General features: G+C 47.5%; 2 protein-coding genes across 5 annotated transcripts in view; both read left to right on the forward strand.

Annotated features, from left to right (window-relative positions):
• The window catches only part of VPS45 (vacuolar protein sorting 45 homolog), a 66,929-nt gene extending 55,369 nt beyond the window's left edge, over window positions 1-11,560 (forward strand). For 2 of the 4 annotated variants that reach the window (XM_086718076.1, XM_086718077.1), the window contains exon 15: window positions 11,163-11,560. In XM_086718076.1, the coding sequence (XP_086574202.1) occupies window positions 11,163-11,442 (280 nt within the window). In that variant the 3' untranslated portion in view covers window positions 11,443-11,560. Of the gene's footprint in view, window positions 1-149; window positions 1,068-11,162 lie in introns of those variants that run through there. The other 2 variants (XM_086718079.1, XM_025931342.2) reach the window with 2 other exon arrangements.
• Window positions 11,561-16,980: 5,420 nt separating this feature from the next.
• On the forward strand, window positions 16,981-25,451 carry PLEKHO1 (pleckstrin homology domain containing O1). Its single transcript, XM_086718080.1, has 6 exons — window positions 16,981-17,195; window positions 17,771-17,917; window positions 22,108-22,248; window positions 22,985-23,089; window positions 23,458-23,559; window positions 24,663-25,451. Exons 1-6 carry the CDS (start codon window positions 17,169-17,171, stop codon window positions 25,365-25,367), a joined length of 1,227 nt encoding a protein of 408 aa, XP_086574206.1. The 5' UTR covers window positions 16,981-17,168; the 3' UTR covers window positions 25,368-25,451.
• Window positions 25,452-26,269: the final 818 nt, after the last annotated feature.

Genomic DNA, 26,269 nt, shown 5'->3' on the forward strand with positions numbered 1-26,269 from the left:
TGGATTTCTGTAAATAAATGTGAAGCTGGGAGGGGGCTGATTAATATCTTCAACAGGTACTTTATAGATTTCTACCTAAACAAGTAACACTAGAAACTTGGACCTTCTCCTGTAACCACAAGTTGGTTCGATCTCTGAATTATTTACAGAAAAATTAGGATCCTGTAACAGAATTTGCATTTCAAAGGAAGAGGAATCCAGAGGACACTCTTGTTCACTTATGGGCATTTCAGGATCAGTTTTTTAAAAGTGTTGGAACCATCACCATCTCCGTAGAGATTCTAGAGGGAGTTACTTTGCTGCTGTGACCAACGCATTAAACACCATTGCAAGAGCTGTGGTGGGGTGTATTGCCTGTCACTGACAAGCATTTATTGAGCACTGATAACGTGTAAGGTTTTGTGAAAGGCGCTACAAAGAGACAAACATGGAGACATGTTCCATATTTTTAAGGATTTCGATGTCCAATGGGAAAAATAAGCATATAAATGAATAATAAGATGCTTTTTGAAAAAACTGGATTTAACCAAGATTCAAATCTAGGTCTGTCTCTTGGTTCCAATTTATTTGTGCATTTGGAACATATATTTTTAAAATTAAAAATAGCTTTTCACTGCAAAATCAATGCATAATACTCGTAGGAAAAAAATTTAATACAGCTAAGCAAAAATAAGATAATAAAAATATCCATACTGCCACAGTCCCACCATAGGAAATGTCAACATCTTGATGTATGTATAGCCTTTTGGACCTTTTTCTATTAATGTACGCACATATATTTTTAAACAAAAGGACTGTACTATACATGTACTTTCAATGAAAATTCCAACATATGTCATTTTTAGAGTGACTGAATAGCATTCTGTTGTCTGATTGTGCCCCAATTTATTCAACCAACCCTTTTTTGTTCATTCAGCACTTATTGAGTACCTACTGTATTCCAGGAGCTATCTTAAGACTACAGTGTTGTGTTACAGTGGTGGATAAAATTGTTTAGTATTAATTGTTTATAATTTTTCAATCATATTAATAATGCTATAATAAACATTATTTTATATGTATCCTTATATACTTGTCCAGTCGTTCACTTGGGATAATAATTGAGCATATACTAGATGCCAGACAGTCTGGTGACTTCATTACATATATTATCTCATTTAATCTTTGTGATCCAAGAGGCAGTGTTGTGATTTCAATTTTAAAATGAAGAAACAAGAACATGGAGAAATGAAATAATTTGCCTTAGGTCATACGACAAGGAAGTGCAAACCTGTAAATCAAGTTCAAATTTGTGTGATCCTAGATTCATGCACTGCTAGCAATGTTAAGGTGAAATTACTGCCTCCAAGAGCATAAACTTTTTTTTTGTTTGTTTTTACTTTTTTTTTAGTAAGCTGTACACCCACCATGGGGCTTGAATTCACAACCCTGAGATCAAGAGTCACAGAACATAAATATTTTTAAAAAAATTTTTTTAGTGCTTATTTATTTTTGAGAGTGAGAGAGAGAGACAGAGTGTGAGAGGGGCAGGGGCAGAGAGAGAGGGAGACACAGAATCTGAAGCAGGCTCCAGGCTCTGGGCTGTCAGCACAGACCCCATCGTGGGGCTCAAATTCACAGGCCATGAGATCACGACCTGAGATGAAGACGGATGACCAACCAACTGAGCCACCCAGGCACCCCAAATATTTTTAAGATGCTAAATTACTAATTTTCCAGCCACAAAGATTTTATTACCAGTTTAACCTTCACATCATGTCCATGCAACACTGAGGTTAGGTGCACTTGATTCTTAAAACTAAACTTAAAAATCTTCAATTCTTGGAATGCCTGGCTGGCTCAGTCTCTCGATCTCAGGGTCGGGAGTTCAAGCCCCATGTTGGATGAGGAGCCTGCTTAAAAAAAAAAAAAACTATCAAAAATCATCAATTTGTATGGAGGTTGGTTAAAAAAAAAAAAACTTCAACTCAAATCAGAGAAAGAAGAAAGAAGCAGATAAACGTTGTGAAGTTGAGAAACCAATAAATGAGAGAGACACAAATAGAGACAAGAGAGTCAGAGGGAGATACTGACCCCCTTCTCCCTCCCATCGCTTCAGCTTACCCCCAGCGTCACGCCATCTAATACACCTTTTTCTTTTACATAAGCTTGTTTGAATAGTTTCTGTTTCTTATAGTCAGGATGTTGCATTTTAGAAAAATGTTCTCGTCATTTACAAGTCTATAGGATATGCCTTTTTGTGTAGTGTGTAAGACCCAATCTGTATTTGCATATTTGTTTCAGGATTTGTTGGGTTCAACAATAGAAAGTTAAAAATAGAAGGAAAAGTTCAAAACTTCTAACTCTGTGTAGTGACACAAAAGTGACCTGTTTACTTCATATATTATCTACATTTCTTTTTTTTCAAGTTTATTTATTCATTTTTAGAAAGAGAGAGGGAGAGACAGAATCCCAGGCAGACTCCAGGCTGTCAGCGCAGATCTTGATGTGGGGCTCGATCTCAAGAACCGTGAGATCACGACCTTGATCATGATCAAGAGTCGGATGCTTAACTGACTGAGCCACCCAGGCACCCTTATGATCTACAGTTCTGTTTTTTATGATAAAAAATACTGAAATGTTCTACAGATTCTTAAAAGTTATCAATTTGATGTCACAGATTATTAAATACTCAAGTAGTTGATTATTGTCAGCACAGCCCTGAGTTGTCTTTCCTCTGCCAAAACTCTGTTACCTTCCCCAGCTGAGTGATGTATCCACCAAGAGACCTGTTCTTTCACAGGGATTGTCATTAGAGCCTCTGGGGTTGAATGGGACCTGTGATTTACACATCACTTTTTGGTACCTTTCATCTTTTAAAAGACAGTACAGGGGTTCCTGGGTGACTCAGACTCTTGATTTCAGCTCAGGTCATGATCCCAGTTGGACTCCGCGTGGGGCTCCACGTTGAGCGTGGAACCTGCTTAAGATTCTGTCTCTCCCTTTGCCCCTCTGCCCCACTGAGGCATGCTCCCTCTCTTAAAAAAAAAAAAAAAAAAAAAAAAAAGGCAGTTTCGCTTAGCAGTTAAGAGCATGGACTCCAGTGCCAAGACTACCTTTTTAAATCCCAGTTTTGGGGCGCCTGGGTGGCGCAGTCGGTTAAGCGTCCGACTTCAGCCAGGTCACGATCTCGCGGTCCGTGAGTTCGAGCCCCGCATCAGGCTCTGGGCTGATGGCTCGGAGCCTGGAGCCTGTTTCCGATTCTGTGTCTCCCTCTCTCTCTGCTCCTCCCCCGTTCATGCTCTGTCTCTCTCTGTCCCAAAAATAAATAAAAACGTTGAAAAAAAAAAATTAAAAAAAAAAAATAAATCCCAGTTTTGCCATGTGTCCACTTATATGACTTTATGCAAATTATTTAACCTTTTTGTGCCTCAGTGTCTCAGCTGTAAGATGGAGGTCCATAATGGCTCTTTCACATCACTGTGGTGATGAACGGATAATAGAACATATATGAAATGCTTGCAGGAGAATCTGGCGTGGGGGAAGCAGTCAATAGCTGTTACTTACTGCTGCTGCTACTGTTAACTGCTCTTCTATTTGGGGAACTCTGGATATTCATCATCAACCGCCTCTGCCATCACCCATACTTCAATCACTTGTTTTGAAACCCTTCAAGAGCAGAATTCTGTTATTATCCCAAGTAGGAATACACCAGGGCAGTGATAAAATTTACTATGAAGGTAGTAGCCCAGCTGCCAGATGACCTTTGTGTTGTGGTCTGTGAGGACAAAAATGTTTAGTAGCTCAGGTTCCGTTTGTGCTCACTTAAAATGTCCCCTTTGAGGCTCCCAGAGTCAGCACCTGTGTAATTAATAGGCCAGCACAGAGCCTTCCACAGCCATGCTTGCTGCAGGCAGGTTATTTGGGGCTTTGCTTCTTGTATTTTTTTGTGGTGGTCACCATTCTACTCCTGTAGTTGTGGTTGCTTTGAGAAATTGATGTGGTTTTGAATGTTCCCAGTGGTGAGAAAGTGTATCTCTAGCTCTTTTGGTTTTCGGTTGATAACCTCCTTTCAGGCCCCTGTATAACTGATATTACAGGCAGTTGTGTCCCTGAGGAGTCTGTTTTCTGCCCTGTGGACTCCAACGGTAGTCCTTTCTCCTCACACAGCCCTCCAGTGAATGATATACGCACAATGCTGGCTACAGGCAGAATCCCACTGGTGGCTTTTGTCCTCTTTCTTCTCAGTGAGAAAATAAAGCCAAGGGCTCCTGTTTATTTGTTTTCTTTTGCTTTGTTTTTAGGGTTTTAGTTCTTCTTCCCCATAAGTCAGGTGTCTAGTGCTAAGGTGGGAACTGGGAAGGAGAAGCTATGTTTTTTAATAGGCAGTTACATTGTTTGTAAGAAAGTGTCAATTCCTCAGTGGAAGTGGTTATAATCAAGGAAATATTTTGTCTTAATTCAGTGTTTCCCAAGGTCTGTCCTATAGAAAATGTGTTTGGCATTTGTTTAGTATTGATAGGTATTCCACTAAAAAAGGATTCTATAGCCAACTAAGTTTAGAAAATAAACTTAGTTTATTGGGCGCCTGGGTGGCTCAACAGGTTAAGTGTCCAACTTCAGCTCAGGTCACGATCTCATGGTTTGTGAGTTTGAGCCCCGTGTCGGGCTCTGTGCTGTCAGCTCGGAGCCTGGAGCCTGCTCCAGATTCTGTGTCTCCCTCTCTCTCCACCTCTTCCTGCATGCTCTCTCTCTGTCTCTCTGTCTCTGTCTCTCTCTCTCTCTCTCTGTCTCTTTCAAAAATAAATAAACAGTAAAATTTTTAAAGAAAATACTGCCTCCAGGGCGCCTGGGTGGCTCAGTCAGTTGAGCGTCACACTCTTGATTTCTGCTCAGGTTGTGGGATCGAGCCCCGCATTGTCAAGCTCACACTGACTGGGCATGCCGCAGAGCCTGCTTCAGATTCATTCATTCTCTCTCTCTCTCTCTCTCTCTCTCTCTCTCTCTCTCTGCTCCTCCCCCGCTAGTTCCATCTGTCCTGTCCCCTGGGACCAGTGTTCCTAGCCTAGCTCAGCCCCCCTCATAGGCACCCGGTCTTATCCCTCACCTACTCCAGGATATGACTCCAAACTGGCTCCTCTCTCCTCAAATCAGTTTTTCCCACTCTAGTGGATCATTCATAGAAACTTACTGACTTTCCCCCACCCTTAAAAACCCTCCGGTAGCCTCCTCTTTCCAGGTCCCGTATCATTTCTCTGTTCTCTTTTGTAGCACAATTCTTGAAGAACTCTTTATAGTCACTGTCCCTGATTCCTCTCCTGACATATTCTCTTGAACCCACATATTCTTCTAAACCTCACTCTGTTCAGTTTTTCACCCCCATCACTCTCCAGAATTGCTCCCACTGTGGTCTCTAGGGACCTCCACATGGCGAAACCCAGAGTCAACTTCTAGCGCTCATTTTACGTGACCTGTCAACATCATTTGACACAGTTAATAGTCCCTTCACTTGGAAACACCTTTATCCCTTAGCTTCCAGAAACTGTAGTCTCCCGGTCTTCCTGTCTCGCTGGCCATTCCTGCTCTGTCAGTTTTGTTCATTTTTCCTATGTTTGGAGCCCCTAGAACACTGTCCTTAGACTTCCTTAGTGCTTAGATGTCCTTAGTCTTCTCCTCTGTACCCACTCCCTTGGCAGTCTTCTCCAGGCTCATGGCTTTAAAGTCTCTCTGCTACAGACTCCCAAATGTGTATGTCAAGTCCAGAGTTTCTGCCTCAGCACTATCAGTGTTGGGGACCAGATAATTCTTTGTCGTAGTGAACTGTCCTGTGCACAGTGGGATGTTCAGCAACGTCGCTAGCCTCTGGATGCCGGAGCGCACCAGTTACGACAACCAAAAATGTTTCCAAACATTGCCAGATATCCCCTGGGGATAAAATGACACCTCTCTGCCCCCCTTCCCCATTGAGAACCACTGTTTCTAGTCTGAACTTCTTCCCCAAACTCCAGATTTGTATATTCAGCTGTCTACTTGACACTTCGGTTTGAGTGTCTAATTATCCATATGTAACATGATCAAGACCACGCTTCTGATATATCTTTCTAAACCTAATCCTCCCTCAGACTTGCCACCTCAGTTAATTGTATACCATCCTTCTACTAGTATGCTTAGGCCAAAAACCTGGGTGTTTCCTCAACTCCCCTCTTTCTCTCCCGCCTGCATCCTGATTCATCAGTAAATCTTACAATCCTTTGCTTCCAAGTGTGTCTAGAATCTGACACGCTCTTACTACTACTGCCCTGGTCCATGCCACCATCATTTTCTACCTGGATTGTTACAACTGCCTCACCTTCTCTGTATCACTAGAGTGACCCTGTGAAAATTCGTAATTCAGGGCATGTCACATCTCTGCACAAAAACCTCCAGATGTGAGGTGCCTGAGTGACTCAGTTGGTTAAGCATCCAACTCTTGATTTTGGCTCAGGTCAACATCTCACCATGCATGAGTTCGAGCCCCACATCGGGCTGTGCGCTGACAGCGTGGAGCCTCCTTAGGAATCTCTCCCCCCCCCCCCGCACCCCCTCAAAATAAATAAATAAACAACTTCCAGATGTTTTCTTTCTTACTCAAAGTAAAAATCAAAATCCTTACAGCAAGCTACCAGGCCTCACGTGATCTCATCTTCTACTCCCATCCGTCTCCTGTCTCCTCTCTCACTACCCAGACTTCCAGCCACACTGGCCTCCTCTCTGGTCCCCAGCACACGCGGCCTTGGTTCCTTTGCACTTGCTCTTTCCCCAGATAATCTTCTCTGTTGCTTCATTCAGGTCATGGCTCAAATATCAGTTTCTCAGTGAGGCCTTCCTTGACCACAGGATTTAAGATCTCACACCACCAACACCACCTCCACCTCTCTTTCAAACCTGCTTTATTTTTCCCCATCGCGCTTTCTTGATCTGACATACCCCAGACCACTGCATCCTGCTTACAAGAATAAACTCTGAAGCCAGATTGCCTAGGTTTGTATCCCAACTCTGTCACTCTCAAGATGTAGGACCTAGGCTTCTCTGTGCCTCAGTTGCTTTGTAAAGTGGGATAGTTTTTCTCTCATCAGAACAGAACCTCACCTACAGTGTTAGGAGTTCACCATGATTATTTTTGTTGTGTTATTATTATTGTATTTTACTTATTAACTTCCTTTATCTTCCCCTTCCCTTATTGGAATGTAAATTCCATGAGAGAACTTTTTTACTTTGGTTATTGCTATATTCACAGCTTCCACAACAGGGCCTGGCACATAGTAGGCACTTAACAAATATTTGCTAATCAAATTGTCCTCTGGAAAGAGTAATGGGGAAGAGATGAATCCAGGAAGACCTGAGCTCTATGTGTACCATTTAAAACTTTTACCAAAAGAATGTGTTCATGTATTGTGTCCTCAAAAAGCTTATAGACCTCAGTGGAAAAAAGACATGTAGACAAATGAATTCCTAGAGGATTGATAATATGAGAGTTGAGTTGTAAAAGATGCATAGTTCAGATAAAGTATGACACAGATGGGCAGTCCTCCAGGCAGAGGGAATAGAATGTGCAAAAGCAAAGAGGTACAAGATATCAGAGCAGCTCTGAGCGCTGTAAGCAGTGGAAAATGAGAAGACTTTTCAGTGTTCTGGGCTATTAAATGCTCCGTCACATCCTTCTCTCTGACCCACTCCTATATTCCAGCATCTCTAGTGTTTGGCTGTAATTAGAAGATTATTACTCCATTAAGGCAAACATTTCAAGTTTTTTTCTCATTATTTTCCAGAAAGTCCTTTTCTAGGTTCCTGCTTCCCATAAATTCCATTCATTTTGTTTCATTATTCCCCTTCACATTTGATTCTAGCTTCCTTTGGTGTCTTTGGTTTTCTTATTATTAAGAAACTCATATAGGGGCACCCTGGTGGCTCAGTCATTTGAGCTTGAGTTCAGCTCAGGTCATGGGATCGACCCCCGCATCAGGTTCCAGGCTGAGAGTGGAAGCTTGCTTAAGAGTCTCTCTCTCTCCCTCTCTCTCTCTCTCTCTCTCCCGCTGCCCCTCTCCCCTACTCATGCTCTCTCTCTCTCTCTCTCAAAAGAAAAAGAAAAAAAAATCCCATATAATTTCTACCTGTGGAATATAGTGAAAAAAGAGGAAGATGTAGGTGATAGACAGTCTTGCTATATAGCTTTAAGAACACAGTTGTTCAACGAAATTACTTTAGTAATGAAAATCTAAAATCCTATAAGTGTTAGTCTTTAGTTCCTTACCAAAGACTAGAAAGTGAAGAAACTCTTTTCTCAATGTGCGATGCAAGCCTTTCTTGAGGTTGACTTTAAAATCGGGGCCTTTTGCTGCCCACCTTGCTTCTTCCCATAGAGTTGGGAATCATGACAGCACAAACCAAGACGAGCAGTAGCATTAACCTCCTGGGTTAGCTTCTGGAACCTTCTTTGTTTATATCTTGTCTCACATTGAATTGTGACTGTATCTGTCTCGGACAGTCCCTTAAAGGTAAGAATCCTAACAAGTGGGGTGCTTGGGTGGCTCAGTCGGTTAAGCGGGCGCCTGGGTGGCTCAGTCGGTTAAGCGGCCGACTTTGGCTCAGGTCATGATCTCGCGGTCCGTGAGTTCGAGCCCCGCGTCAGGCTCTGTGCTGACCGCTCAGAGCCTGGAGCCTGCTTCAGATTCTGTGTCTCCCTCTCTCTCTGCCCCTCCCCCGTTCATGCTCTGTCTCTCTCTGTCTCAAAAATAAAAAAAATAAATAAAAAAAAAAAAAAGAACCCTAACAAGTGATCCTTTGTACACCCAGCTCAACACCTACCTCATAACGGATGCTCAGTAAAACACTTGTTAAATTGAATTGAACTGAGCTGAATTGAATTAGATTATAGTACCACAGGAGAAGGGGACTTTTTAGTTTGCTTTGTAAGCGAAATTGATTTAAAACAAAGCTAGGAAAGAAAAATCCTTCTTTTGTTGTTTTTCATAAACATAGTCTAAATTTGGGGTATAGATACCAATATGTTCACCGCCCATAATTTTTTAAGCATTCCGCAGTGACTCATCAAAGTCCTCAAATAGATACTTTTTAAAAGTCACAATGGCCCTAGGAAATAAAATTAGACTTGGCAAATATAAATAGTATTTTCTCTTTGCAGTCAAAAATGTGGGGTCTTATTGATACGCAGAGGAGGATCATTACGTATAATTTCAGTTAAGTTACTTCTTTTCTTTGCACCGGTAGCAGAGTCTGAAGGGAAGCAAATAAAGGTCACCGCTGAATTCCTGTAGGGTTTCCCAGCAGGTTTGTTTCATTCTTAACCATCACTGACCAAAGACTTCTTGTGCTGTCTTTCAAGAAAGCAGTGCTGCTTCGTTTCCTGACACTTGTTTTCTGTCCTCCACGTGTCTCCAGTCCTACTGGCCAGAAAACCAGTCCAGACAGATGTGCCCATATTTCAGTAGCGGAATAAATGAATTTAGCTTCTACTCCTTTCCCTCTACTTCATCTTTTTTTTTTTTTCTTTTGCAAAGGAGTTTTCATTTAAATCCTCCAAGTGCCAAATCTGCCAGGTCTAAAACTGCAAAACACTGGTAATAATAAGGGACCTGGCCATCACCCCTCCAACCCTCTGCTACAGGTCTGTCTCCTGAGCGTGAGTGTGGCACTTAAAAATACCGCCCCCAGAGCTCCTATATCACAGCAAAGGCTCTTTTGCCAACAGGAGCCATTCAGATGAATTCACTTATTCAGTATACCTTTATTGGGTCCCTGCTAGAAGTCAGCATCTGTGCTGAGTGAGCGCTGGAGATCCACCTTGGAGATCGAAGAAGTCTCAGACCCACCCTAAGCACCTCACAGTCTAGTGTGACAGAAATAACCGAGGAGTACCTACGGAATAATCATACAGAGCTAAAATAGCACCAGAAAGTGATTAGAGCCGTGGGAGGGATCCGTCCAGCATGGAGGAGTTTGAGAAGGCTTCACAGAAAAGGTGGCTTTTAATCCTTAGCCTTAAAGGATTTCATCAGGGGCACCTGGGTAGCTCAGTCAGTTGAGTGTGCGACTTCAGCTCAGGTCATGATCTCATGGTTCGTGGGTTTGAGCCCCGCATCAGGCTCTGTGCTGACAGCCCAGAGCCTGGAGCCTGCTTCGGATTCTGTGTCTCCCTCTCTCTCTGCCCCTCCCCCACTAGTGCTCTGTCTCTCTCTTTCCCTCTCTCAAAAATAAACATTAAAAAAATATATAAAGGATTTCGTCAGACAGAGAAGGGCTGTCTAGCATTCTGGACACAGGACCTAAGAGCAAACAGGTGGGAACGCACATGAGGTGTTTAGGGGACAGCAAGTGTTGGGGCGCTCCCGGGGCCGCAGGGTGGGAAGTGGAGTCAGACGAGCAAGGGAACAATCCAGTGGCAGTATATGTGGGGCCCGAGGGCGCAGGTTCCAGAGCCTGGGTTTGAGTCACAGCTAAGCCACTTACTGGCTGTGGTGACCTTGGAAAATCACTTCACCTCTCCATAGCTTGATTTTGTCATCTTTTAAATAAGGATAATAGCGTCTATTTCACACATACGTACACATGCACGTATGGCTTAAAACAGTTCTCAGAACACAATAAATACAAGTATGAGTTATCACAAGGACACAATGTGAAGGGCCTCAAGTTTTAACTTGTGTGTCATTCTGTAAGCAAAAGAAAGGTCTTCAAGTGGAAGAGGCAAAAATATGCAATAGGATATCGTCTGTATTTTAGAAAATGAATTCTAGTGCCACTTTGCAGAGGACACTGGCTGAGGAGGAGACTGAAGGGACACAGTCCAAGTTCTGAAGCCATTTCGAGAGTACAGATAAGAGGTGCTCGATGGAACGTGGTTCTCAGTTAATACAGTAGCCTTGCCCTTAAAACTCCTGGGTTCCTAACTAGAAATTTCAAACAGGAAGTTTTAGCCTTACCAGATCTTGCAGATTTAGTGCTAAAAAACCCCATGAGATCCCCGGGGAGGAGCACCGAGGGAGGGCTCTCCTAGCCCGGATGTCTGAGTGCCCCGCACACCAGGACAGTAATCCTTGCATACTCTTCACGATCTCCTTCATCCAGTCACAAGTCACGGGCAAGATCTTCTAATTTGGAGATGCTTTTCCTTTTCCCCCTTTGAGTAACCTCAAGTCTACCGGTCAGTTTCCTAGAGGAAGTTCTGGCTTCCGGACTGCACAGCAGAAGCAAGGAGAGCTCTCAAGTTACAGCGAGGTCCACAAGCAGACGGTGAACCTGAACCGGCGCGGGGAGAGGAGGCACAGGGCGAGGAGGCCGGCGCAGCTCGCCCTCAACCTCCCTGCAGGCTGTCCCCACTGGCCGCGGGTGTTGGAGGAGAGCCTTGGGTTTCACGCTTGTCCTTATAACCCACCTCCAGGTAGCCTGCTCACTCCTGAACTGTAGGCACAGACACCCACATCCCAGGGACAAGTTGAGAAGAACTCTGTGCCGGTCCTGACCCACCTTTCCCGTGGTTTCCTTATCAAATAAACAGATATATTCCTTGTATTTGACAGCACAATCACTTTGGTTTCTGATGAATTTTGTTGGGATCTCACTTGAGTAAAGGGTTATCAGAGCTCAGAAGGGTTTAAAAAGTAAACTATTTGATGCACACGCTACACATCCTCCCTTCTCTTGACCCCTTTTACTTTTCATTAACCACATTCCTGCACACCTCATTTTTGAAAACTCATCATGTTTCTGTAGAAAGCCATCCCAAAATTGTTCCTACACTGCAATTTTCTGTGGCACTGAGAAACCATGTATGACTACAATAAAAATCCATTTTGTGAAAAGATACAAGTTTTTATTTCTTTGGGGTTAATGGGGTTTATGGGAATTCGCAAGATGAGGCATGAGTTGGCTTTACACCAAACAGAGAGAAGGCATCGCTTCTATCCAGAGGATATTTAAACTATGTCAACGCTCAGGCGATTAAGTATCCAGCTCTTGGCTTTGGCTCAGGTCATGATCTCACAGTTTGTGGGTTCAAGCCCCACATCGGGCTCTTGCGCTGACAGTGTGGACCCTGCTTGGGATTCTCTCTCCCCTCTCTCTCTGCCCCTCCCCCGCACGCATGCTCTGTTTCTCTCTCTAAATAAATAAACTTCCAAAAATTAATGTCAAGGCAGATTCATAACTTCTGGTGTCAATTTCAGTTCTCTTGAAAACAGTGGAAGCTGATGTCACTAATGCCAGATTACAGCATCCTCAGATCATAGCAAAAACACAGCACAATCCCTCTCTGGCTCTCTGTAGGCCCTTTATATGTTTTTTAACCTTTCTTTCATGTGGAACCGAAAATATTCTCTAGCCTCAGATACCCTAGGCTCAAATCTGTCACAATTATCAGACTTTGGGGATGATATATAAATATAAATATAAATATAAATATATATGATATATATGTAAAAGTGATAAACTACCTCATAGGATCATGAGGATTAGATGAGATAATACATATAAAGCACTTAGAACATTGTAAACACTAAATGAAATTTGACTACGAATAGGACAGTAAGACTGATTCCTATCTCCAACTTGGGGCTACAAAATCACTACATAAAAAGTTTGGATTCCTGTCAACCCTCCCACTGCACTAATCAGCAACTCAAGAAATAAAAGGAAAAATAAAGGTCATTCCATCCATCCCCCTTTTCCCATTCCTCCTCCCCCCTTTTCATCATTGTTTCTTTAACTTCCAGTCATGTGAAGCCCTAAGGCTTTTGGCTGTAGTATAGCTCAGAGCTAGGTCTTACTTCTCTTTTCTTTTCTTTTTTTTTTTTTTTTTTTTTTGGTGGGTCACTTTAGGTACTTTTTTCTACTTTTCCAATTTTTATAATCCTAAAAAAAGGGAGATAGCCTTCACTTGGGGAGACAGTATTTTATTTTATTTTTTATTTTTTATTTTTTTTAATTTACATCCAAATTAGTTAGCATATAGTGCAACAGTGATTTCAAGAGTAGATTCCTTAGTGCCCCTTACCCATTTAGCCCATGCCCCCTCCCACAGCCCCTCCAGTAACCCTCTGTCCTCCATATTTAAGAGTCTTAGGTTTCGTTCCCCTCCCTGTTTTTATATTATTTTTGCTTCCCTTCCCTTGTGTTCATCTGTTCTGTGTCTTAAAGTCCTCCTGAGTGAAGTCATATGACATTTGGGGAAGACAGTATTTTAAATGCAGCATGTTACAAGTTACACAGTCTTTTCGAATAAACAGAACCCTCCCTCCAAGCTGGAAGACCTGTGCTTCCCTTCCTCGAGGCGAGATAACTCTTTGGAATAAGAAGAGTAAGAACGGAGACTTTTCTTAGACCATTGCCCTGAGTATTTGCCCGCTCCCATTCTGCTACCCAGCTGACAGTGCCAAGTCTAAGAAAAGAGCCTTACAGGGGCTCCTGGGCGGCTCAGTTGGTTAACCGTCTGCCTTTGGCTCAGGTCATGATATCTCTCTCTCAAAAATAAATAAATAATTTTTAAAAAAGAGAGAAAGAGACAGAGCCTTAACTTCAGGATGTTTGATGCCAGAAGTTGGCATTTCTTCTTTTTTTTTTAATGTTTATTTTTGAGAGAGAGAGTGCAAGCAGGGAAGGGGCAGAGAGAGAGGGAGACACAGAATCCAAAGCAGACTCCAGGCTCTGAGCTGTCAGCACAGAGCCTGACGCGGGGCTGGAACCCACGAACCGCGAGATCATGACCTGAGCCGAAGTTGGACGCTTAACCAACTGAGCCACCCAGGCGCCCCTGGTATTTATTGAGGATGAAAGACTTAAATTTTTATTTAAGATTTACAGAGCTGATCACATTATTAGTGGCCTTTCTTTTTTACCATTTAAAAAACAGCATTTTGGTTAAAGTCTCATGTGCTTTTGATGCCCTCTCCTCCACAGATTGAAATGCCCTAGTCAAATGTCCCAGTTACTCTACAAAAGACGAGGCTCTGCTTTTAGGCGAACTGTTTGGATGACAGTTTTTGCCCAGTAAACTTGCAGGCAGCAACTCACAAATCCTCACTGGTGAGAGCTCCTTTATTCCTCCCTCAAGTGGACTGGCTTATAAAACAGTCAACCTGGGTGGCTCAGTCCGTTAAGCATCCAACTTCAGCTCAGGTCATGATCTAATGGTTCATGAGTTTGATCCCCACATTAGGTTCCTGGCTGACAGTGCAGACCTTGCTTGGGACACTCTCTCTCTCTCTCTCTGCCCCTACCCACACTTTCTCTCTCTCTTTCTCTCTCTCAAAATAAATGAACTTAAAAAAAAAAAAGTCAACTGAAGAATAAAAACTGGCAGTTGTATCTTATCCATGGTGATGCTGTTGGTGGGGTAACCCCATCACAGGTCCTCCCAGTATCTTATCTCCAAAAAGAGAAATTAACATATTTTTGTGGTTTATGTGTATGGCGGTGTCAAGCTCACTGAAGACACAGCACTATGAAAATGTGCAAAAGAGCCCATAAGTTCTCACTCTGAGATTTCTCACTTAAGAACTGGTCTTTGGAAACAGTCCTAAGTCATAGATCCCAATTCAGGTGGCATGAGGATCACCTGGTGGGAGAGAAGCCAGTTGGAGAACGGGCCCCGGAAGAGTATGGCACAGGGGAAGAGGCGTGCATAATAGGACCGGGGGAGACAAAACTGTGGGAAGGCAGGGGCAGGATAACATGAGGCAGTACAGCAGTGCAGGTTAGTGGTGGGGGGAGAAGCCCAGAGATTTATGTAACATCTTAAGGAGCAAATAGGCAAGAAAGGTTCTCCAGCCCACAGGCATCTGTTCTGGAATCTGAAAATTACTTTGGAGGGTTTTGATTTCCGAGCAGTCCCTCTGCCTGATGTTCCACAAGGCTCCAGCACCTGCCTGATGCCACAGACAAGGACCCCGCTACCGTGCATAGAGAAGACACTCAAATATTTGTTGACTAAAAGGAGGGGAAAGAAGGAAGATAGGGAAAGTCATGAATTACATGTTTCCCATACACCAGAATCTATTTAAACTCTGAATTCAGACTGCTCTGATCTATCTGGCCAGCAAGCCCTCAAACGATCGTGCAGGCTAGTACGCTGGGACATTTTGCTTCCTCATTATGAAGACACCCCTGGATTCTTATTCTTGAGAAATACAGATGGTGGGAAGGGGAGAGGGACTGTGTGTGTATATGGTGTGGTGTGTGTGTGTACAAAGCCTAAATGGTAGGCTGGAGTCAGAAAACCTGGATTCTAATCCATTTAGCCAGTAACATGCTGGGTAAACTTGGGCAAGCCGATTGATTCGCTGAGCAGTTTACTCATTTTCCAAGTGGGAATAATATTTATTCTATATACCTCACAAGGTGGCACTAAAGATTTAAAGAAATGATGTACAAGAGCATTTTGCAAGGATAAATTTCTTTATCAGCCTAAAATAGAGGAATCAATTAGTATGGTAAGTGAAAAGAGGTTAAGAGGAATATTGTTGGATTAGGAGGAAAGGAGGGTGCCAGAAAAAGAGAGAAGCCCCTGTTCATTTGACAGATGCCAGAAAAAGCTGAGCCCACCCCATTCCTCAAACCACAAAATTGGCCAATACTTCCTTTTATCTGGAGACATCTCCGGAAAAAGAGTTCTTCCTTTTCCCTGCTCCTGTGTGCCGGGGATTCGTATTCATTTAGTGGTTATTGCGTGTCTACCCTACGCCAGGAGATGTGTCTGCTTGCTATTATTCAATAATTGACCCTAGAGGGCAACACTTGCATATTTTCATAGGACTTTCACAGGTCACCTCTGATAGTCCCCTTTGCTTGTTGATGGAAGTGGCGGTTCATCCCTCACCTTTTAATACATGGAGGCACAGAGGCCTAAAGAAATTCGGTCACTTGACCTAAGGCCACAAAGTGGTGATGATGAAACTAGTGCCCAAACCTGGGTCTCCTGACTCGCCTCCTCCCCTTAAATACGTATGGGGGGGGGGCGGGGGCGAGTGGGGAGGAATGAAGTTACTAAGATGTTGGTCTGCAAGCTCTGAAGCAGATCTGGTGTAGGAGGCATCAGCAGCCATTCCCCCAGTCATCAGAGCATCTTCTGGGCATTGAGCCCTTCCCTCCACTGGACTCTGATGGGATGTTTACATGTCAGTGCGGCGGGAAGAGATACCCAGGGTCGTAGGAAGTTTAAGCCTCCCCCGGAGCTTACATTTAAAGCCACATGATATTCTGGACAATGGCTTTGGAGACAGAGAAATCTCTTCCTGCCAGGAATTAGCATGTGTGTCTGCACATCCCTGAGCCATCCTGAGTCTCACTTTTCTCTGTGTGCAATGGAGATCATTCTATCCACTTCATCCTTAGGCTCAAAGAAGGCCCGAGGCTTTGTAAACGGGCAGAATTGTGCATTAATATTAATTCCACTCCCAACGCGTCCCCCTACACATCGATACCCCCGTGCTCCCGGAACGTAAAACTTTTCCCCAACGTCTGACCTACCCAGGCCACTATCTCTGCCACCTAAGGAGGGTGAATTCCAGATGCCAGTTCCGCTCTTGTTTTTGTTTTCTGTTTGGGAGGGAGCCAATCTCGATCTGGGTTATCTCGGTCTTCCTAAACCTCTCCCTATTATCCGCTCCGGCTGCCTCCGCGGTCTGTCCGGGCAGGTCCGGCGGGGTGGGGGGTGCGGGTGGGGGTCTCCCGGGCCCCACCTCTCGCTCGGGCCGCAGGTGCGATCGTGGGTCCCGCGCCCCCCACCTCCCCGGGAAGCCGCTCTCCGGCTGGGTTTGGGTCCGTCTTCTTCACCCTCAGCGAGTCAGAAACAAAGGAGGGGGGTGGGGGAGCGCACCATCTCCGGCTCCGCGATTCGCCCTTTATTCTGAACTCGCAACGTCAGCGGGCCGGCGGATGGAACGGCGGGGCGCGGGCCGGGCCGGGGAGCAGGCGGCGGGGGCGCGCGGGGGCCCGGGCCGCGTGGGCGCCGGGATGGAGGGCGCCGGGGGGCGGGGAGCGGGCGTGCGTGTGTGTGCGAGTGCGAGGGAGGCCGGCCTCTAGTGTAACCGGAGCTACAAAGAAGGGGAGCGTCCGGGAGAGGGAGGGCGGAGCGGCGGCGGCGCCGGGGGCAGCTCCGCCAGCCGCCCCTTCCCCCGCGCCCGCGCCCACCCGGAACGATGAAGAAGAACAATTCCGCCAAAAGGGTGAGTGCGCCCGCGCCCGCCACCCACCGCCCCGAGGGCCCCGGCCCCGCCGCCCCGGGGGCTTCCGTGCGGGGACTCGGCTCGGGGGCGCGGACTTGGCTCACTTTCCTCCCGCCGCCCCCCCCCCCAACGGCGCCCCCTCCCCCGGGCTCCCGGCCGCCGCCTGCGTGCGCTCTGCGGCGGCGAGGAGACAATGAGAGAGAAAATGAAACGCCGTTTCTCCCGGCGCGGCGGGGCCCGAGGCTGCGGGCGGGGGCGGGGGGCCCGGCGGCGATCCCGAGGCCGCCCTCCGCCCAGGCTGGGCCCGGGCCCCCCGCTCTCGCACTTGGAGTTGTTTATCTGGGGGACGAGGGAGGGCGGCTGTGGGGGAGAGAGTTGCCCCGAGCGCAGACCTGCCGAGAAGTGGGGAGCGAACGTTGGGCGCCCTGAGTCCAGCCTGGGGAGGGGGTGGGGGGAGGGGGCGGTCGCGGGAAAGAAGGGGCGAGGGGAGCCGAGGGGGGTCGCGAGGGACGGAACGAGAGGAGGGAAAAGCGATAGCCCCCTAACCGGACGGTTCTGCTCTTGCCCGGGGGCAGGGGCCTCAGGATGGAAACCATCCGTCCGCACCTCCGGAGAAGGTCGGCTGGGTCCGGAAATTCTGCGGGAAAGGGATTTTCAGGGAGATTTGGAAAAACCGCTATGTGGTGCTGAAGGGGGACCAGCTGTACATCTCTGAGAAGGAGGTAGGTGCCCTTTACCACCTCTGTCCCCGTTTTCTCATATTCCCCGTTTTGTCCCTCCACAGGGGACTTCCCTATCTCCGTCCTCCCCCTGCCCTCAACCCCCATTTTGTTCCAAAAGCAAGTTCAGCAATTCGGTTGGTCTCTACCCCCATCAGATCTGCAGAGAAAGGTCACCTCTTCTCTAGAAGACCCGGGTTGGAATTCGAAGTTGAGTGTGCATCTTATTTAATGAATTTTCTTTGCAAACACCTTTCTGGCAATGACAATAACCCCCCTCGCAAGAGGTCCCAAAAGTTCTAAGTGTCCCCTGTTGCCCCCTACCCCGTCCTGGCAGCTGGCTGAAGGTAGGATTTTTTTTCCTCTGCTATTGCTGCTGAAAAACTCTATTCAGCTTCTCCTCCACCCCTTCCTGTCCCCCTCAACCCTAAGCCAGCTAGCCTCCTCTTTTCCTGTCTCTAGAAGGAAGGTCTACGCAGGTCATCTCACTAGTGCAGCTGTCCCAATCACAGAAAACATGCACAGCCCTGGGTCATCCTCACATGACCTCAGGTAGAGTATCTGTGAGTGTAGTTGTTTCTGTTGAAGCCAAGGTTCCTAGCCAGTATGCTTCCTAATCCATTTAAAGGAAAAAAAAGGCAAGGAACGTATTCTCCACCATTCCCAACTTCCCCCATTTGTATCGGAAAGGAGACAAATGGAGTCACGAACTCCTGTAAGTCTCTGCAGAGTTAAAATGAAGCCCACAGTCCACATTCGGAACCTGAGACCAGATCATTGAATCCAGACTCTTTTTTATCTCTATAATTTGAGAGACCCGTACCACTTGAGAAACTGAATTGCCCCTCCATGAGTTAGAAGTCATTCCAGCCCCTACCTTCTGAGACTGTGTCAGCCTAGCCTGGGAGACTGTCCCCTGTGCCCCTGGTAGGATGGGCCCTTTCTCCCCCAATCCTGTGTTCCCTAACCCCCGGAGGCTCCTGGGAGTCCACCCTGAGTTCTAACCTCTTCTGCTTTCTGCAGACTATATTTAGGTAAATAAATCCTTTTATGGTATTGAAACAGCCACACGCACAGTCCTAGAGAAAGTATTCATCCGAACAGAACATCTACCTAGGCAAGTAGGGAAGAACGAAGTTGTGTCAGGGCCAGAGAGAGACATCCCCTTCAGGGTGTTTCAGCCTTACTGTTTACACTAAGCCAGGAACTTGGTGATGGAGGGAGGTGAGAGAAGAATTTGATTGCAGGATTTATTTTTAAGGGCCACTTCTACCCAATCCCAAATCCTATAGAAGGTTTTTCCACAATTGGCTGGCTTTCCAGTTTAAAAAATAATACTAAGAAGCGAGTGTCAAAGTGTATCTCCTGTCTTCCTCAAAGTTCATAATGGCAGGAAACTCTGGTGAGCAGTCAGAGAGAACTTCCTACACGTCAGAGGGGAACCATGAGAACAGTGAAAGGGGTAGAAGAAAGAAGACATTTTTTTTTTTCTTGTTTATGTTCGTCCCAAGAACAGAGTCTGGGGGGCAAAAGAGCATACTTGTTTCTTGTGTGTGGAGGAAGGAGTACGGAGACAGGGGGAAGGATGGAATGACCTCAGCCTCCCATGCCTGGTATCCTGTGAGTCAGGAGCATCTGACTGGTCACGGGGCCCACTGCTCCTGCTGAGAAAGGCACAGGAGAAGTGGGAACCAGCCAACTGTCACCTCTCTTCTTGGGAGCCCGTCCGTGCCACGACGGGCCTGGGCTGAGGGTGAAGCTGACCCAGGACTCTAGGCTCTATTCTGTCCACTTCCCATGAGCTCCGGAGCTAAGAGATTCAAGATTTGTGTTTGAAATGCAAAGTATAATGTTTGTAACCTATGTGTTAGTGCACAAATATTCTTAACCCTCTCCTCTTGATTTTTCAGTGGTCTTTTTTTTTTCGTTACTTATCATAAAGGCAGGATCTCTCACAACTGCCTGCACCAAGAAATCCTTCTGTATTTGTTGTTATTAATCATTTTCCTCATTCTCAGTCAAAGGGCACCTTATGATCATGGGGTTGATGTAGAGCAACAGGAACTAGATCTTCAGGAGATCTCATGGTAGAGGAGACTGGGTTCAGGGCATCTGTTTTGGCAAGGGAAAATCCCTTTCTGCAGGCTCCGGGGAAAAGAAAGGTTCACTCTGGAAGATGGGAAATTATAAATGAGGCTTTGGGAACTTGACAGAGGAAACACCGTACAGCAGAGAACAAGGGCCTTGGAGTTACCCATCTTCCCTGGGAACCCCTGCCTTGTCAGGGCCCGACCCCTGTCACTGTCCCCTGCTTCCTGGAGCTCCTTGTCGGCCGTGTTCCTGCCCTTCCCTTCTCCCCTTCCTGTAAGGGAAACAGAACAAGTAACTCTCCTTCCCTGGTTGCATATACACACCCAGCACTTTCCTCTCCAGGGCTTCTGGTCTCTGCTGATAGCCTCCAATCTGAGGAGGGAGGGCAGGTGACCTGATGCATCACCCTGCCTCCCTGCCCCGTGTTTCTGGGAATTGTTCTCGGATCCCCTTGCTGACATCTTCTTCACTTCCATCCACAACCCTCCCAGGCCTCTGGTCACTTCCCAGCCCAAAGCCAGGGAGCCCTGGGAAAGGGACAGCCCTGTGCCAGGGGAAACAGACGGATATACGAGCAGTCACTGACCCGAATGAGGCCGTGCAATTAGCCCCCCTCCTCTGCGTCAGCCGCTTAGCCTTCAGCAAGTCTTAAAACAGACTTTGGGGCTCCTGGGTGGGCCAGTCAGTTAAGTGTCCCAACTCTTGATTTTAGCTCAGGCCATGATCTCACGATTCATAAGTTTGAGGCCCAAATCGGGCTCCCGTGCTGGCAGCTCAGGGCCTGCATTGACATCTCTCTCTCCCTCTCTCTCTCTGCCCCTCCCCTGCTCACTTGCTGTCTCTCAAAATAAATAAACATTTTTTTTAATAATGAAAAAATAAAACAGACCTTGGCAGAAATGTTACTGGAATTTGTGGCACTCTGCAAAGGCTAGTTGGGTCAGAGGATACGGATAGGATTGTGGTCTCTGATTAGACCTTCCGCAAGAGAGTTCAGAGCCAAATGCTGGCTACAGCTGCTAAGGGTAGAACCAGGGTGCCAGATAGATACCACATGCAGGAAAGACTACGTTTAGACACAAGAACTGCCCAGCAGTAAGGGGCTTAGGCTCTCAAATTGGAACCATGGCAAGAAGTAGCAGAATACAAGTCAGAAATTTCATCCTCCAGGGACAGTATAAGTGCATCTTTGTCTAGAGAGAGGTAGAGGATTGTTTTTTAATGTCTTATTTACTTAATTTGAGAGAGAGAGAGAGAGAGCACATAAGCAGAGGAAAGGGGCAAAGAGAGAGGGAGACAGAGAATCAGAAGCAGGCCCCAGCCTCCGAGCTGGCAGCACAGAGCTCAGCAACTATGAGATCATGACTTGAGCCGAAATCAGACGCTTAACTGACTGAGCCACCCAGGTGCCCAGAGGTGGATGATTTAAATGGCTTTTGAGGCCTGCAGGGGCTAGGTTGGGTTGTCAGAGTACCTTGGAGGGAAGAAGGAGGGTTAACTACAGGTGTATTTTTCAGCATGTCTGAACAAACTCAACAAACTGAACACAGGGGAACGCTGTTTCTGTGGTGCTGAAGCTCCTGAAAGGAATGAGGTAGATGACTCTAGAATAGTGTAGATCTGAGGAGGGAGTCAGGTCAGGTACTAAAGCAGCAGTGCAAATGTTTAATAAGATGGGGGCGCCCAGAGGCGGCCTTTGCCTCCAGACATGCCCTGATGCCGGCCCTGCTGGTCTCTCCTCCCTCTGGATGATCAGCATCCACGTCTATCCAGGTCTTGCTTTCTTCAGGATGATAGGATTAACCTACTAGCCGTCTAAGCCGTGTCTTGAAGGACAAAACAGGGTCAGAGTGAAAAGAGACATCGTGGGGCTCCGGAAACAGTAGCTTAGCTGAAGAGAGTGCCGATAAGGGGTTGAAACAGAAGCCCGCCTGAGGAGTCAGGGCAAGGCCTTCGAGCGGGCCATGGGTAGGACAGCCCCCCTGTCCTGTCATCCCTCCCTTCTCCTCAGGCTTCTGCTTCCCAAGTTAGGGCTAAACTAACACTCTGGGGAGGCACCAAGTAATTTTCTCCTCAGCACCTCCCCTCTAACCCTCCCCTAGGTAAAAGATGAGAAAAATATTCAAGAGGTATTTGACCTGAGTGACTATGAGAAGTGCGAAGAGCTCCGGAAATCCAAGAGCAGGAGCAAGAAAAATCATAGCAAGTTTACTCTTGCCCACTCCAAGCAGCCCGGCAACACGGTATGTCCCGTATGTTCCGCCCCGGGAACCTCAGCCCGCTTGTGTGTAGGGGGCAGGGGAGAAACCCTTCCCTCTGCGGGTTCTCCCTCTCCACTCCAGGTTCAGAGGCCTGGACTTGCTCTCCTGCCAACTTTTGTTATTTAACCCCAGAATATCCTGGCCATTTCCTTCCCCCCGGGCAAGCCAGCCTTTAAACTGTCCGACCACAAAGATCATATCTCTCTCTCTTCTCATTCTCTCTCTCTCTCTCTCTCTCTCTCTCCTCTTTCTCTCTCACACAGACACACACACACATGCATGCACACATGCACACGCATACATCTCTTGGGAGAAAATCACTTTTCCCTGTACCCTGATGGGTGGTTGAAGTTCTGAATCTAGTTTCTCTTGTCTGAGGGACCTCAGGGAAGTTCCTGTCACATTCTGTTTACTCAGACCTTTAAAGATCTTTACTTTGGTACCTGTGCTTTACCGAACCTCCTCTCATTCTCTCCAGCACCATATTAGTATCCATTACCCTTCTTAACTCTTCCCTGGTCATTTCTAAAGCAACCTCTAAGCTGTGGCCCCTTCTAGGAAGAAAGGCCGGTTTCCTTAGGTTATGGATGACTCCAGAAGCAGAAGGCCTCTCCTTCTAGGAGCTGGGTCTGAGGGAATGAGACCGTAACTTCTTCACTGTCATAGTGAGGCACCAACCGCAAAGCCCTGGCTGAACCACGAATGTCTCCCCCCACAGGCTCCCAGCCTCATCTTCCTGGCAGTTAGTCCAGAAGAGAAGGAATTGTGGATCAATGCCCTCAACTCCGCTATCACCCGAGCCAAGAACCGTATCTTGGATGAGGTCAGGGGGCTCATCCGGAGGGGAGGAACACCGGCGCAGAGGCAGTGACTCACTAAAGGGGGAGATTACAGGGCGGCCCCCCCTTACATGTTTCCCCCCACCAGCTACACTTCTTTAGCTCCCTTTAAAAACCCCATTCTCCTACCTTCTAAGTCCCTCTGCCACAACTCCTCTTTCCCTGCTTTGTGATGCATGGGGCCAGCCCCAGAGGCCCCGCATGTGCGGTAAATGCCTTGCCCTTGGATCTTCTCAGAAGCAGTTAATGGGGTGGGTTTATTTCCCAGTCCAGGCAGGTGCCCGCCTCAGGGGCTGCTGGGTCAGGACAGAGTCTCTGAAGAGCACCCATGACTCACAGTGCATCTCTTCAGGTCACCGTCGAGGAAGACAGCTATCTCGCCCACCCCACTCGAGACAGGGCAAAAATCCAACACTCCCGCCGCCCCCCAACGCGGGGACACCTAATGGCCGTGGTACGTAAGATTGTAAGAAAGTAAAAGTTGTGGAAGGGCCGGTTCCACATCTATGTCAGACATGATGGTACCTGAGACCGCCCACCAGAGGCATTTGTGGTACCAAGGTCAAAGGCTGGGGCAGTCCCTCTACCCATCCCCCTGCCTGATTCCTCCATATCAAAAATATTTAGCACCTACTGTGAGTTCAAAAGTCCTTGCCCTCATTTCATCCTTTGTGGGGAAATGAGATATACCCACAAGGAAAGTGAAGGAGTAGAAGAGGTGAATGCTGTTCCAGGGAATGTAAGCGACCACTCAGCGGCTGGCTGTTGTGGTGGGTGACAGCATTAAGCACTGCAGTCGTCTCCAGGAGGAAGGCTCACCGTGAACCACTGTAACACACAAAGTGTGGTTCCTTTCCCTGTCCGAGCCTTCGGTCTCTAGGGAGAGAGCCAGCCGGGTACAGTAGAACCGGGCAGAACTGGGTTGGGGCCTATCTTTGTGCTTTGCTCTCTCTGTGTGATTCCCTGAAGCTGCACGTCACCGCCGGTAAAGCGGAACGGTAATCGTGCCCGCCTTGAAGGGTCGCTGTGAGGAAGGATTGAAGCAATTTATGTATCAATCCACGTGAGGTACCGAACACCCCTGTCAGTTTTTTTATTACAGTATTCTGGAAATAGAACAAGTTTTGTTTTAAGGCAAGGGGCTCAGAGTTGTCAGGAGCAGAAGCAGTTGAGGTCCGTGGCTCTGAGGGTACAGGTGGAGGAGGACAGTTAACTTGCTGTGTGGAGTATCCTGAGTGTGTCAGACCCAGTTCGATGCTTAGAGTCCGCTAGACAGAGGAGAAAGACACTCTTCAGGACACTCATAGTAAAGCGGAGAATAGGGGAAACCAGCAGAAGCTACTTTAGATCACAGAAAAATGAGAGAAAGGTTCAAACCACCATCAAAGGAGTAAGAAAAAGTAAAAAAGCCCAAGGGCTTGGTGAGGATGGCGTGCTTCTCATTCAGGGAAGGCATGTCGAGGAGGGAAGTGACCAGTTTGCATCTCTCTCCCAGTCAGTCCCGAAGGGCCCACTGCTGGCAATTCTTCCCCTTCATTCCCGCCCTCTCCCCTCCAGGCTTCCACCTCTACCTCGGATGGGATGCTGACCTTGGACCTGATCCAGGAGGAAGACCCTTCTCCCGAGGAACCCACCTCTTGTGCCGAGAGCTTCCGGGTTGACCTGGACAAGTCTGTGGCCCCGCTGGCAGGCAGCCGGCGGAGAGCAGACTCTGACCGTATCCAGCCCTCCTCAGACCGAGCAAGCGGCCTACCCCGAGCTTGGGACAAGCCAGACAGAGGGGCCACCTACACCCCCCAGGCACCCAAGAAGTTGACCCCCACGGAGAAAGGGCGCTGCGCTTCTTTGGAGGAGATCCTGTCTCAGCGGGACGCCGCCCCCACCCGCACCCCCCAGCTGTGGGCCGAGGAACCCCCGGCCTTCATTCCACCCCATCCGGGGCAGCTGTCCCGGATCCAGGACCTGGTAGCCAGGAAACTGGAGAAGACTCAGGAGCTGCTGGCAGAGGTTCAGGGACTGGGAGATGGAAAGCGAAAGGCCAAGGACCCCCCTCGGTCCCCTCCCGATTCGGAGTCCGAGCAGAGGCTGCTGGAGACCGAGCGGCTGCTTGGAGAGGCCTCGTCCAATTGGAGCCAGGCGAAGAGGGTGCTGCAGGAGGTCAGGGAGCTGAGGGACCTGTACAGACAGATGGACCTTCAGGCCCCCGGCCCCCACCTCACACCAGCCACTCAGCACAGTCAGTACCGCAAGAGCCTGATGTGAAGGCAGGGGGACGGTGGCTGGGACTTGGGGGGTGCACAGACTCATCTCCGAGTGTTGCAGGATAAAGCTTTTTTATTTACCTCAGTTGAAAAAAAGAAACTCGTTGCGCATGCTGATGCCCAGTCCTCTTCCCACCCTCCTTTCCTTCCCTGTCCCTGTCTCTCTGACACCTAAATTGCCTCAGGTTTGAGGAGGTGACCCCTACAGCAATGTCAAAAAGCTTTCACCTAGAGGAGAGATAGAGGGGGATACGGGCATAATCTGGCCATCCACACACACCACCCCTCTGAGGCATGGAGGGGAATGCCTGCTCCCGAGGACATGTGTAAGCTCCTGAGTTTGGGGGAAGGGTTTTTCTCCTATGTCCCATTCCCAGTTTTCTATCGGAGGGTGGCATGTCAGCTACCCAGCTCTAGCCCTAGGGATAGGGAAGCCATTGCCACCTGTGTGTGCACACAGAAGTGACATCTGCCCCAGCCCTGATCAGGGTGTGGGGGATCCCGCCAGACACCAGCTTCTTGCCTCATAGCCTCTGAATGACATTGAGCTGTCTGGATCTCTTGCCGGGTTTCTCCTTTTAATCTCCCACAGCCTTCCCACTACTGACTCAAAGATCCAATGCTGGGCAGATGGCATTGGTTTGGCCTTTTGGTGAGGGGGGCCCAGTTCAGGGGAACTAGGGACAGCTGACCCCACAGAAGAACCCCACTAAGAATGAAACTGATTTGCAATGCGAGCTGGGCAGGATTGAGGGGAAAACCAAAAGCATGCCCGTGTTCCTCTTTTTGGCCAAGCTAGGGCTTCCGTAGCCTCTCCCTCTCCTTCCTCAAACCTGTCTTCCAACACTCATCAAGCCCCAACTTTGGCAAAACATCTTTATGCTCATGCCACCACCCTCCTGG

The sequence above is a fragment of the Puma concolor genome, chromosome C1 (genome assembly GCF_028749965.1).
Source record: "Puma concolor isolate L17-30 chromosome C1, mPumCon1.1.hap2, whole genome shotgun sequence".
In the NCBI taxonomy this organism is placed as follows: domain Eukaryota; kingdom Metazoa; phylum Chordata; class Mammalia; order Carnivora; family Felidae; genus Puma; species Puma concolor.

What these genes read in the sequence shown, in the direction of transcription:
- PLEKHO1 (XM_086718080.1), top strand. Translation starts at nt 17,169, where the DNA reads ATGAAGAAGAACAATTCCGCCAAAAGG. An exon ending in AGAACAATTCCGCCAAAAGG is followed by an intron (nt 17,196 to 17,770) that starts GTGAGTGCGCCC and finishes GCCCGGGGGCAG; the next exon opens with GGGCCTCAGGATGGAAACCA. An exon ending in CCAAGCAGCCCGGCAACACG is followed by an intron (nt 22,249 to 22,984) that starts GTATGTCCCGTA and finishes CTCCCCCCACAG; the next exon opens with GCTCCCAGCCTCATCTTCCT.